We start from the raw sequence: 13,104 nt of genomic DNA on the forward strand, positions 1-13,104 counted from the left end.
TCATGCCTCAGAAATACCGATTATGAAATGCATTTTTGTGACATTTCAGATATTTCTCTGACACCCATATAGACTCTGAATTTATTTATCTGCCTTCGGTTGAATTTTTTCAATATCAGTGAACACCTTGACTGCATTCAGTGCAAATTCACTAGAAGAAATCAATTCCTGAATAATGCTTTAAGGCCTCTCACAAATTTTATGAAATTCGATTTACATATGCAAATAACGACAATTTTTCATAATCTGCTTTGCTGTGCCGCTCACCTCCTGCCACGCCCCACTTGCCCACCGCCGCCCCCGCTGTACAATGGAAATGGAAATTATTCAATGGTCTGTAATGCACTACGACGTCGGGCTTCGTCGTCCTCTCCATCGTCCTTGTTCTCAATCTCGTAGCTGCTCCATTGGTTTTTCGAGTGCAACTCAGTGCCGTAGTCGCCGTAGACGACCCACCCGTACTTGCACCACCAATCCACTGCACTCCAGAACCACTTCACTCTGCCCTCACAATGGTCACCCGCCTCGACGGCTGCCTAGTTGACTGTATCTGGCCCTCCGGCCCTGGCTGTGGATGTAGATGTATCTGTATCTGGTCCTGCTGCTTTGCTCAGTGCTCGTTTTGCCTATCTCTGCCGGAATATCTTGGCCGGGGCGAAATTTGATTATGTTCAAGTATTGAACTGTAGAGAGATGGCTCTTTTCGCAGCTGTGGGCGTGGCACCGGGTCCGGAGCATTAGTTTATGGTCCTTTTAACAATTGTTGACACTAAAATATTATCGCATTTCATTGCGTGCAGATAAAAATGCATTTGTCGCCGCAATTGCCACAAGCAGCCAGGGTAGCCTGGTGGCCTGGCAGCATGACCCTTCCATATCCGAAAAAATGATTTACTTACACCTGCCCTACCCCCGTCCGTCTGCCGCCCACCGGGCAAGAGGAGATCCTAGTTCGTATGTCTTCTTTACACACTCAGGGCAAGGATATTAATGCGCCACGAAATGGAGTGAAATGAATTATTTGAATAGAATTGCCGTTTCTCAGAAGCGCGCCCTGCTGGTGCGGCGACTGCAACTTGATAATGGCTGTAAATTCAGCAACTTGGCAGTGTCCCCAAAAGGGGGCGGAGAAAGTCCTTGCTGCGACCCTTGTGAACGCATATTGCTAGTCGAGATAAAATTGATTTGTGTGGGGGCTCCTATATATGTATGGGAGACTGTGGTGTGTGAGCTCGACCGGTTACATGGCCCATTGTCTGGCTAGGCTCGCTTATGCTAATTGCTTCCTGATTCCCAGATGGTGATTGTGGACCTGCCACCGACGCCCTCCAAGTTCCACTACATTTTCAATCTGAAGGATCTGTCGCGTATCTTCGCCGGACTGCTGCTCATCGAACCCACTTGCTTCAAGGGCCTAAGGGACCTGATAAGGGTGTGGCGCAACGAGTACACCAGGATCATATGCGATCGTCTGATAACCGATAACGTAAGTGTAACTTCATTTTATTGCCAATTCTCATTACTGTATTCCTGTATACCAGGACATCGCAAATGTGCGTCGAAATCTGGCCGTGGAAGTGGCCGAACGGTTTCCCCCATCATTCGAGGAGGAGCATGGATTTATTGATGCAGCAGCAGCGGAAGCAGAGGCACAGGCTCGCTTGCTCTATGAGCCATCCAAGGCTGATATCGATGGAGGAGAGGAAGAGGGCGAAGAGGAAGAGGAGGGTGAGGAGGCGCCTCAGGTGATACTCTCGCTCAAGGACTACGTGCTGCGCGATCCGCTGCTCTTTGGAGACTTCCGCAATTTTACCAATGAATCTGAGCCTCGTTTATATGAGGATCTGTTGGACTACAACTCTGTATACTTTCTATTCACGGAGATCCTAGAGGAATACTGTGAACGCAAACAAAAGATGACATTGGTCCTGTTTGAGGACTGTCTGGAGCATCTGACTCGCGTCCATCGGACGCTGCGCATGAATCGCGGACATGTGCTGCTCATTGGAGTCGGTGGCAGCGGCAAGAAGTGCATTACTCGTCTGGCCGCCTTTGCCGCCGAATGTGATGTCTTCGAGATTACTATTTCCCGCGGATACAATGAGGCCGCGTTCCGCGAAGATCTGAAGGTCCTTTACACCATAGCGGGCGTGAAGCGAAAGAAGGTCGTGTTCTTGTTTACGGGAGCACAGGTAGCAGAAGAGGGATTCTTGGAGTTGATCAACAACATCCTGACAGTGGGCCAAGTGCCAGCCCTGTTCCCCGATGAAGACAAGGACGGTATTGTCAATCAAGTGCGCAAGTTCGCCGAAGAGGATGGAGTTTCGGCATCCAAGTGAGTGACAGAATATTAACCATCATTCGTGTTGGCTTAATCCCATTTCCCTCAATTACAGAGACGCTGTTTGGGGCTACTTCCTGCGCACCTGTGCGGAAAACCTGCACGTGGTCCTATGTATGTCTCCAGCTGGCGATGCGCTGCGCAATCGGTGTCGAAACTTCCCGGGTCTCATTGGCAGTACCTATATCGATTGGGTGTTCCCGTGGCCCCGACAGGCTTTGTACGCGGTGGCCAAGCTCTTCCTGACCGAGCACCGCCTTATTCCGGCCAGTCATCGAGAGGCCATAGTGGAGCATGTAGTCCATGTCCATACTTCCATACAGCAGTACTCGAAGGACTATCTGGCAAAACTAAGGCGTAACAATTTTGTCACCCCAAAACACTACTTGGATTATATTAACACCTATAGAGGATTGTTGGGTACGTGAAACAACAATAGGAATAATATCTATTTATATAATATAATAATATCTATAATATCTTTATGCAGAGGAAAAGGCCAAATTCATTACCCAGCAACGTTCGCGTCTCGGCGAGGGCATCAAAAAAATCGAGGAAGCTTCCGTGCAAATCGACGAACTGCGTATTATTGTCACGGAGCAAAAGAAGAACGTGGCTGTCGCGTCCGAGGAGTGCGAGGCTATGTTGGTCACTATCGAGTCGTCCACTCAAAAGGCTAATGTCAAGAAGGCCGAGGCGTCGGAAAAGTCTGTTGAGGTGGAGATTAAGGGCAAACAGATTGCTATCGAGAAGGACGAAGCCGAGGAGATTTTGGCAGAGGCTATGCCGGCTCTCGAGGAGGCCAGATTGGCTCTATCCCAACTCGAAAAGGCGCAGATCACTGAGATCCGATCCTTTGCCACGCCCCCAGCCGCTGTGCAAGTTGTTTGCGAATGCGTGGCTATTCTAAAGGGCTACAAGGAGATAAATTGGAAGAGTGCCAAAGGAATGATGAGCGACGTAAACTTCCTGAAGAGCTTGATGGAGATGGATTGCGAGGCATTGACCCAGAAGCAAATAACCCAGTGCCGACAGCATATGAAGACTGGCAACCTAGAGGACATGGGAAAGATATCCGTTGCTGGAGCGGGATTACTTAGATTCGTCAGAGCTGTGCTTGGCTTCTTCGATGTATATAAAGAGGTCAAGCCCAAGAAGGAACGCTTGGACTTCCTTGTGGAAGAGCAAGAAGTACAGATTAAGCTGCTGAACCACCTGAACGGAGAAATCCAAAAGTTGGAGGAGAAGCTAAACGAGTTGAACGAGAATTATGCTACCTCCATGAAACAGATGCGTGCACTTACTGAAATGATGCAGCAGGCGGAGCGTCGTCTGATTGCCTCCGACAAGTTGATCAGTGGTTTGACTTCTGAGTTAATTCGCTGGAGCAAAGAGATGGCTAGCCTGGGTCAGCAGCTTATCGACAGCGTTGGTGGGTGCCTGATAAGTGCCTCATTTTTGGCCTACACAGGCGCCTTTACATGGGAGTTCCGCAGGGCAATGGTCTTCGACGATTGGCTGGAAGACATTGCGTCCCTGGGAATTCCCATACAGCTACCATTTAAAATCGATGGTTACCTAACCACCGACGTCGAGATCTCCCAGTGGAGCAATGAGGGCCTGCCGCCCGACGAGCTTTCCATACAAAATGGCATCCTTACTATGCGCGCCTCTCGCTTCCCACTCTGCATTGATCCTCAACTGCAGGCGTTGCAGTGGATTCGAAAAAGGGAGTTCAGGAACAACCTTAAAGTTCTTTCATTCAGCGACTCTGACTTCCTCAAGCAACTGGAGATGGCCATTATGTACGGAACGCCTGTACTATTCGAAGATGTGGACGATTATATAGACCCTGTTATTGACGACATTCTACAAAAGAATATTCGCATTCAGGGTGGTCGCAAGTTCGTCATGCTGGGTGACAAGGAAGTGGATTGGGATCCTAGCTTCCGAGTCTACTTAACTACCAAGTTCTCTAACCCCAAATTCGATCCGGCAGTCTATGCCAAGGCACTTGTGATCAACTACACGGTAACCCAGACAGGATTGGAGGACCAGTTACTAAGCGTGGTAGTGGGCACCGAGCGTCCGGATCTTGAGGCTCAGCGTGAGTCCTTGATCGCCCAGACCAGCGAGAATAAGCAGTTGCTGCAGCAACTGGAGGATTCACTGCTCCGCGAGCTGTCCACCTCGACGGGCAACATGTTGGACAACGTGGAACTTATTGAAACCCTGGAGAACACGAAAACTAAGGCGGGCGTCGTCATGGAACAGCTAAAACTGGCCGCGGATACGGCGGCGGACATTGAGGTGCTCCGAAATGGTTACCGTCCGGCAGCCAAACGTGGAGCTGTTCTTTTCTTTGCCCTCTCTGACATGGCCACAGTGAATAGCATGTACCAGTATGCACTGGCGGCCTATTTGGATGTATTCGTTTACTCCCTGCGAAAGGCTGTGCCGGATGCTAGTCTCAACAAGCGGCTGAACAACATCATCAAAACGCTTACGGAAAACGTTTACTGCTATGGGTGCACGGGCATCTTTGAACGGCATAAGCTGCTTTTCTCCTTCCAAATCGCCACTAAACTCGCCCAGCGGGACGGAATTTTGCTGCAATCCGAGCTGGACTTCTTCATTAAGGGCAGCATTGCTCTAACCAAGAGTGAACGCTCCAATCCCTGCAAATGGCTGAGTGAAAAGAGCTGGGAGGATGTGCTCAAGTTGGCCTTCGATTTCCCAGATACTTTCGGCACCTTACCAGACCACTTTGGTCGTTACCTTACCGAATGGAAAGAAGTGAGTTGGACTTTTGCTATTTTCTAGAGCTTTGCACACATTCTTTTAGGATAACCTAAAGGCATATTTAATTCTTTCTTTTTAATGAAATTAGCGAAAGGTAAAGTGTTAAAAACCACATTTGAATGCTTAAAATGGGAGCTTCTTTTGCAGCTTTCGGCAATCCACCTTTAAAGTACAGTTTAAACGTAATTTAACCACCCAAAAAGAAGAGTTTTTGAACCCCCATGAAGGTTCAGCCGTACGCTGTTAAATGTTCATGTTTTCCATATTTTTTTTTGTATTTTCTTTTCCGATTTTCCCGCTGCTCGCTTGGGTGCATCATCTTCAACGTCAACGTCAACTCCGATGCCGTTATCAAATTGCTGCTACTGCTGCTCTGTGGACGGTGCTATAAAATGCACAACAACAACGACGATGGCCCAACAACAATAAACAACCACCGACTCCCCGACCCAACATCCCAACAACCCAACAACTTGGACTCGGATGGTCGATGGGAACGAAACTGCTTCTGATTCTGATTCTGACTGGCATGTGGCATTCACTGACTTCCGTTCCGTTGCCGACGCTCATTTTGCCTGCACTTATCGCCATCGCCATCGTCATCCGAATGCCCATGAACTGGGGTCTGTGGATTTTGGTCCTTTCCTCTTGGTGCTCGGTCCTCGATCCTGTGTCCTGTTCCCTGCCCATCGTACAGTGGTTCGACTTGGAGAATCCTGAGGAGGTGGCATGTCCGGGCGACTACAACATCAAATGCAATGCATTCCAGGCAAGTGCTGCGTCCTGCCGCTGCTGTATATTCATCCACTCGCTTTGCATGCTTTCAGCTTCGAGTGGTCCTGGCCAGGAGCTGCTCCTCCAACTCAGGCTCCTACTCAGATGCTCCTTCTGAGTAGTTGCTGTTGCTCTTGCCCGTTTGCCATTGAGCGTTATTGGATTTCGTACTTTATGCTCGCTTCTAGTGGATTATTATGTACAAACCAGGCACAAACCCATCTCCATACCCATACCCACACCCTCATTCATATCCATGCCCAAAAGGGGGCGTTTAGTTTTACTCGACTTTTGCTACGTCCTGCAACTTTGGCGCACATTTTCCTCTCAAGTTATTAGCAGCCTGTTTTTGTCAGCCAGCATGCCTGGCAGTATTCCTATATATGGATGTCTCTTCGGGTGTCTGTGTGCATTACCATATTTTATCAATTTTCCAAACCATTAGATGAGCGGCAATTTGCGCCCGCAGTCGCACTTGAAACCAGCGCCAAGCGAAGCGAGCCCAATTTGCACTTGAGTTGAGCTTGAAACCGCAGAAACCGTTGGCAACACCCAAGAGCAACAGCAATAGCAACAATGGAGCAGCTACTGGCCAACTATGGAGGACTGATGACGAGCTGTCGTCGGCTCATTGTCATCTGTGTGTATTAAAATGTCTAAAGCCCAAGGATTTCGCCCATCTCCCCCACAGAAATTAATGTTCCTGCGCTGCTTCCGCGTGGATCGCATCTTCAGGAGCATAAATCAATACATCGTCGAAACGATGGATGAGTTCTATATCATGCCGCCAGTGGTGAGCTTCACGGCCATATACGAACAGACCTCCAGCACGATTCCCGTGTGCTTTGTACTGAGTGCCGGGTCAGATCCCACAAATGATCTAATCAAACTGGCGGATACGATTGTGGGCATGTCCAACTTCTGTCACATATCTCTGGGACAGGGTCAGGAGAAGGCTGCTTTGCGACTCCTGGACGGTGCCATCAAACAGGGAATGTGGTTGATGCTGCAGAACGGACACCTGCTGATCAGGTTCGTCCGGGAGCTGGAAAAGCATTTAGATCGCATAGAGAATCCGCATCCGGACTTTAGGCTGTGGATAACAACAGATCCCACGCCCACGTTCCCCATTGGCATTCTGCAAAAGTCTTTGAAGGGTAAAGTGTATACTTTTTACTACTATAGTATCTTTCTTTCTGAGTATTCTTACAATTTATCTTTACTTTTGCAGTGGTCACTGAGCCACCCAATGGTCTAAAGCTCAATCTGCGCTCCACGTACTTCAAAGTGCGTCAGGAGCGCCTCGAGAGCTGCTCTCATGTGGCTTTCCGGCCACTGGTCTATGTGCTAGCCTTTTTCCACGCCGTCGTCCAAGTAAGTGGACCAGTTATAGTAAGCCGTAGATATCGCTATTTACAGACGGAACCCAGCTGGTCGAGTGTGTGGAGTTGTTTATTTATTAATCTCTTAATTTCTAGCAGCTGAAAGCTTTTCAGAGTGAAGTTGCACAATTGATGGAGCAGCAGCAGAAGCAGTTGCAGCAAATTGATATTGATCGTCCAGTTGGAGGCACTCCGATTAATTTGTGTAACCATTTCCCATCCGCAGGAACGTCGCAAGTACGACAAGCTGGGCTGGAATATAGCGTACGATTTCAACGACACGGACTTCGAGGTGTGTACTGAAATCCTGCGCACTTACCTAACACGATGTGGCACTGGGAAAATACCGTGGAACAGTTTGAAATACCTAATTGGCGAGGTGATGTATGGAGGACGGGTCATCGATGACTTCGACCGGCGGATAACCAACTGCTACATGAACGAATACATGGGTGACTTCCTGTTCGATGAGTTTAAGGTATTCCACTTCTATGAGGACGACAACGTGGACTACTGCCTGCCGGAAGAGGAGACCATTCTGAAAGAGGACTACATAGGTGAGCGATGGGAAGTGGGTGGTCACATTCCCGAGCTATTTACATTTGTAATGCATTGATAACAGCGCACATCGACAAACTGCCGCTGGTCAACAAGCCGGATGTATTTGGTTTGCATCCGAACGCGGAAATCGGTTATTACACAATGGCGGCACGCAACATTTGGAACAGTTTGATTGAGCTGCAGCCACAGACGGGTAAGTGGATGGAGTCGGATCCCGGTCGGATCCAATCCAGTGTTTAACCGCCGTACAGCCGCGGGCACAACTGCTCGAGAGATAGCATCCCGCACAAAAAACCCACATATTATCCTGATTATCAAACGCACTTGCCCCTTTCGCCTATCCGCCGATAATTCGAAGCGGAATCGGAAAAAAGTAATGATAATAATGTAATGTAGATATGACCACTGGCCACCCATGGTAAATGGTAAATGGTCAATGGTAAATGGTTCAATTTGCATGCAACGTGTGCCAATTGTCAGCCGTTTATTACATTTTATCTTGTTGATTTTCATTCCGGCACACTCTCTGCTATGCAATGTTGTATTTTTGGCATGTTGAATTTTTAATTTAATTTAATTAATTAGTTGCGGTTTTGCAATTAACTTTATTGCATGCGCCATTATTGCCGGCGCACAACAGCAATGCACACATTAAAAATTAAAATAGAACCGCACACGTAGCCCACATGGGTCGGGTCAGATTGGAGGGCAGTGCACGGCCATATGTATCTATATCCCTATATGTACACACACACATGTATACATATATCCTCACTCCCAGTCCCACTGGTATTCACTCACTTTCATCGGATTGCCGCAAATCGCAGCGAATCGAGTTCAAACCTCACCGCACCAACCGCCATCAGAAGTACCAAAAAATGGCAAAAACGTCACACAAAAGTCGATAATTTTGCGTTACGGACTTAAACGTGTTAAAACCGCCATCAGTGTGCGCTTTCCAGCTGCCAGCCCCCCAATTTAATCCACCCATTCAGAAACATGCATATTTTTTATATGTGTGGCCTTGTAAATAATTGTATATACAATTTGGAATATTTTTTAAAATATATTCGCACACACGAAGTGACCAAGTGGACACCACCGACCGAAGTCAATCCTGGTAAAGTATTCAGCGTAAACAGGGGAGCCAACCCTCCATTGTCCATTTAGTGTAAATAAAAGTAATAATAAGAACAATATTTCCACTGATTAAAAATCGAGTTTAACCATTTTATTCCAATCGAGATACGCAAGGACATACGATTGCCCAAAAAAATTCAGCTATAGGGAATGTTTAAAACGCTACCATGAATATGAATATGAAATTCAGTCCTTATGACTCTTGTAATTCCATTGTTTTAGAGATTAATGTTGAGCATATCAATACATTTTTAATTCGTTAGTCAAAGCAGAACTTCAACCCACAAAAGGGGAAACATCAATATGCTCGAAAACCTATTGAGTAGCTCCCAGAAAAATTCCGATAATTTGCATATTCATGAGCTTTAGTATTTGCTAATTGACACTTCAACAAAAAATAAAGCGGACGCGAAAAAATTCTATTTGGGTGCCCGATAAAGGGTGAAATTAATAAAATCAACAGAAATGCAGGGAGGAGAATGGACGTGGCAGAAAAAAGGGCAAATGGAAAAACCACAGGCCCTGCATATATTACTGCGGCATGGCATTTTCCTTGCCTTTGTCCTGACACCTGCCAGAACCACAATCCTTCACTGACGTTCTCTCTCCTTTTTCGCCGCATGGTGCATCCAGGTGAGGGAACCGGTGGAATCAGCCGCGACGACTTCATCGACTCGGTGGCAGCCGGCATTCTGAAGAAGCTGCCCCCCGCCTTCGAGACATGGCGCATCCGCAAACAGATCCAGATGAGCCTGTCACCCACCGGGGTGGTGCTGCTCCAGGAGCTGGACCGCTTTAATCTGCTGGTCGTACGGATCAAGAAGACGCTGGAGCTGCTACGCAAGGTAACTAACAGTGTTAAGGATAAATACATGGATAGATTATGTAGGATTTTGTCGTATATGGCTGTCAATAGAGGCCGCACATAAATCCTTCAGCCTTGTTTTGCATTTCGCATTTGTTTATGCATTTGCCAACTTGGCTGGCGACCAAGCAAACAATGTCCAAATTTGAATGTGCACGATGGGTTGGAGCTGGAGGACGGAAGGATGGGACGTTGGGCGATCCCGCCCTCAGCTAAGGCTGCATTTTGTTGCCAAAATAAATTTACAAATGCAAATGAACCCGGGCGGGCTTTTGTCTTGGCCCCGGGATCTGCAGTCACGCCCACACATGTGCCTCTCCATTGTGCCTTTTAATTTAATTGCATGCTCTCCGCAGGCCATTGCCGGCGAAATCGGCATGGACAATGTGCTGGACAACATTGCCAACTCGTTGTTCAATGGCCTCCTGCCAGCCGCGTGGAGCAAGTTGGCGCCGGCGACATGCAAACAGTTGGCCAGCTGGCTGGAGCACTTGCGGGTGAGTAGATCCGCAGTCGAGTCGGGACGGATCAAATGGAGTCCTTCCATACAGTCCGAAGTCCTTTCACAGGCGCTCCGCTCATTAATCAGCTAAGCGCAAAATCAATCAAGGTGAGTTCGTGTCCACTAATCAGCCCTTCTATCTATCGTTCGCACAGCTCCGGGCCGTGCAATACAAATACTGGACGCTTTCAGGGGAGCCACTGGTCATGTGGCTGTCGGGACTGCATATACCGCAGAGTTATCTCACGGCCCTGGTGCAGGTGAGTCTGCATTGTCGCGCCTTCGCTGGTGGTGCGCCGCACATAGACTTCGAGAAAAATGTCCATCGTGCAACTGATTGCTTATTTAAAAGAGTATTCCATGTCAACTTCTTACACCCAGTTTCCATCTATCAATTATAAGTTTAACGCAATTGCTTGTCACCACCATTTCATATCCCTCAAAGCTTTGAACTGTACCAATTTTCTGAGTGTACTTTCCCAACCTTTCAGATTGCCTGTCGCCGCAACGCCTGGCCGTTGGATCGCTCCACGCTCTTCACCTACGTAACCAAGTTTGCGGACCCCGACGATGTGGAGGAGCGCCCTGTGACGGTGAGTAGGGACAATGCATCCTTTCTCTCCTGCCGCCCACCCGATGTGTTCTAAATGGAAAACGATGACCCAACTCCATTCTGGTTCAGGGGCTGGCACTAATTTCGTAATTAGGAATTCTGTTTGCATTTTAATCGCTCAACTTTTTGCAGGGCTGCCTGGTGCACGGTCTGTACATCGAGGGCGGGCGCTTTGACTTGTCCACTAATCAGCTGGCGCGTTCTCATCCCAAGGTCCTGGTCGAGGAACTGGCCATTCTCGCCGTGGAGCCCATTGAGGCGCACCGTCTCAAGCTGCAGGTTAGTGTGAATTTTGGGATCAGAGTGGAATGGTATGGGATTGGCCCGACACTGGTTACCCTGGATAGCCAGGATACCCAGGATAGCCACCGTCTGGCAGTGACAATAACTAATGTGTGCTTGTATCTACATATGCCATGGGCGGTGGACAGTGGCGGGGAAGTGGGCGTGGCCACGCTGATATTTGTTTAAATGCATAGCACTAAATTACAGCCAGCTTCCGCAAAACCCCCCCACCAACTAATGCGTAAACTGTTGTGCTAATTGTTTCCGTATTTAAACACTGCACGCTTTGGGGCTGCGAAAGCAAGATACTTTTAATGGGGCAGACCGTGAACTTGGTCTTCAGCATGTTTCTAACTAAACTAACTTTTTTCCATGTTCCTATAGAATACCTACCTTGCACCGGTATACACAACATCGCTGCGCAGAAACGCCATGGGTGTGGGCCTGGTCTTTGAGGCTAATTTGGCCACTTCCGAGGATCTGAGTCACTGGATTCTACAGGGCGTCTGTCTAACCCTTAATACAGATACCTAAAACTTTATAAAAACACGTGATATCCTTATGTTATTTATTCGTACGTAATATATTTGTAGCAGTTCTTCCATAAAAATAACATACTTTGACGTCCAAGTAGTAAACAATTTTAGGCTTAGAGACTTGCAGGTTTACACCTTGTTTACCCCGCTCTCCTTTTCAATTGAAAGACTGTTCTCCTTTTAGTATTGATTAATATTTATCGAATGGATTTACTAAGCCAAATAAATCTATGTTTACAGCTCTGTAGTGGCAATGGAGTTTATTATTAAGTACGTAGGTTGCTAGTGCCTGTCAATAACGTGATTTGTGCCTGAACCGCCTGATGATATGCCTCCGCTCCTCCGCCTGGCATTACCTGCGTCGCCAGCATCCGAAGCAGCCCTTGAACTTGTCCAGAATGGTCGTCTTCATGGAGGGCAGCAGGAGCTCGAGGTTCTGGGTACCAGCACTGTCGTCCGACTCCAGATCCGAGTCAATGGTCATCTCCTGTATGCTGAAGGTGTCAGTCAGTTCGTGGTTCTGCTGGCGGCGCTTGGACCGCTTCAGCTGGGCCGGAAAGAAGGAGATCTCCTCGGCCTCGTCACTGCTCTCGGATTTGTAGTCCACCAGGGGTTTGTGTTCCGGCTCGCCAGGAATGGGTAGACGGTTGATTGGTATCAGAGTGGACGACTGCGTCTTGGTGGCCTGCGAGTAGGTTGGATACTATATATAACATATTGACCGTTGTGGGTTGTACCTCTACTCACCTGCTCCTCCTGAAACTGAGTGTAGTTCCGCCGGGCGCGCTCGACCTTCAGCTCCAGTTTGCGCTGCAGTATGCGGCAGGTGTTGGGTGGCTCGTGGCCTCGACCGCTTCCTCCGGTCGCTTCCTCCTCTTCATCGATTTCTATGGTCGTGGGGGCATAGACCTTGCCGGCACCCCTGAATGCCACCTCAAACTCCAGATCCGACATATGTTTGGGTGCTCCACTGGCCGTTTTCTGCATTGACGTTAGCCGTGAAAAATTGCATTTTCCCCGCTCAGCTGTTGTTGTTGATCCAGTGTACTTACCAGGAGTCCCGCGGCCCCATCCTCGTAAATATTGGATTGTCTGTCCTCGCTATCGATGCCGCTATCCTCCATACTTTTAAATCTAAACTTTACAATGTTTAAAGAAGCGAGTTAAACGCGATGACAACACAAACAAATTTTATTGTCTTCCTCTGCACGACTCCAGAACTCCAATCAACCCCAGACTCTAGGGCGCAGGCTCCACTAACAGCTGCTGCTGGGAAAACTGAGGAAAATCAATAACCCCTTGC

The 13,104-nt window shown here is 48.1% G+C and overlaps 2 protein-coding genes across 4 annotated transcripts in view; one reads left to right on the plus strand and one right to left on the minus strand.

Annotated features, from left to right (window-relative positions):
- The window catches only part of LOC6729927 (dynein axonemal heavy chain 10), a 32,812-nt gene extending 20,764 nt beyond the window's left edge, over nt 1–12,048 (plus strand). For all 3 annotated transcript variants that reach the window (XM_016177700.3, XM_039295271.2, XM_039295270.2), the window contains 15 exons: nt 1,298–1,486; nt 1,542–2,335; nt 2,397–2,761; nt 2,832–5,137; nt 5,841–5,912; nt 6,609–7,074; nt 7,149–7,291; nt 7,526–7,856; nt 7,922–8,053; nt 9,634–9,845; nt 10,222–10,362; nt 10,523–10,627; nt 10,859–10,960; nt 11,113–11,259; nt 11,650–12,048. In XM_016177700.3, the coding sequence (XP_016036686.1) occupies nt 1,298–1,486; nt 1,542–2,335; nt 2,397–2,761; nt 2,832–5,137; nt 5,841–5,912; nt 6,609–7,074; nt 7,149–7,291; nt 7,526–7,856; nt 7,922–8,053; nt 9,634–9,845; nt 10,222–10,362; nt 10,523–10,627; nt 10,859–10,960; nt 11,113–11,259; nt 11,650–11,799 (5,655 nt within the window). In that variant the 3' untranslated portion in view covers nt 11,800–12,048. The remainder of the gene's footprint in view (nt 1–1,297; nt 1,487–1,541; nt 2,336–2,396; nt 2,762–2,831; nt 5,138–5,840; nt 5,913–6,608; nt 7,075–7,148; nt 7,292–7,525; nt 7,857–7,921; nt 8,054–9,633; nt 9,846–10,221; nt 10,363–10,522; nt 10,628–10,858; nt 10,961–11,112; nt 11,260–11,649) is intronic.
- On the minus strand, nt 11,825–13,074 carry LOC6729928. Its single transcript, XM_002105194.4, has 3 exons — nt 12,854–13,074; nt 12,549–12,782; nt 11,825–12,486 (listed from the first exon to the last, which is right to left on the minus strand). The coding sequence occupies exons 1-3, from the start codon at nt 12,923–12,925 to the stop codon at nt 12,154–12,156; spliced, it is 639 nt and encodes a 212-aa protein (XP_002105230.1). The 5' UTR covers nt 12,926–13,074; the 3' UTR covers nt 11,825–12,153.
- Nucleotides 13,075–13,104: the final 30 nt, after the last annotated feature.

The sequence above is a fragment of the Drosophila simulans genome, chromosome 3R (assembly GCF_016746395.2).
Source record: "Drosophila simulans strain w501 chromosome 3R, Prin_Dsim_3.1, whole genome shotgun sequence".
NCBI lineage: Eukaryota > Metazoa > Arthropoda > Insecta > Diptera > Drosophilidae > Drosophila > Drosophila simulans.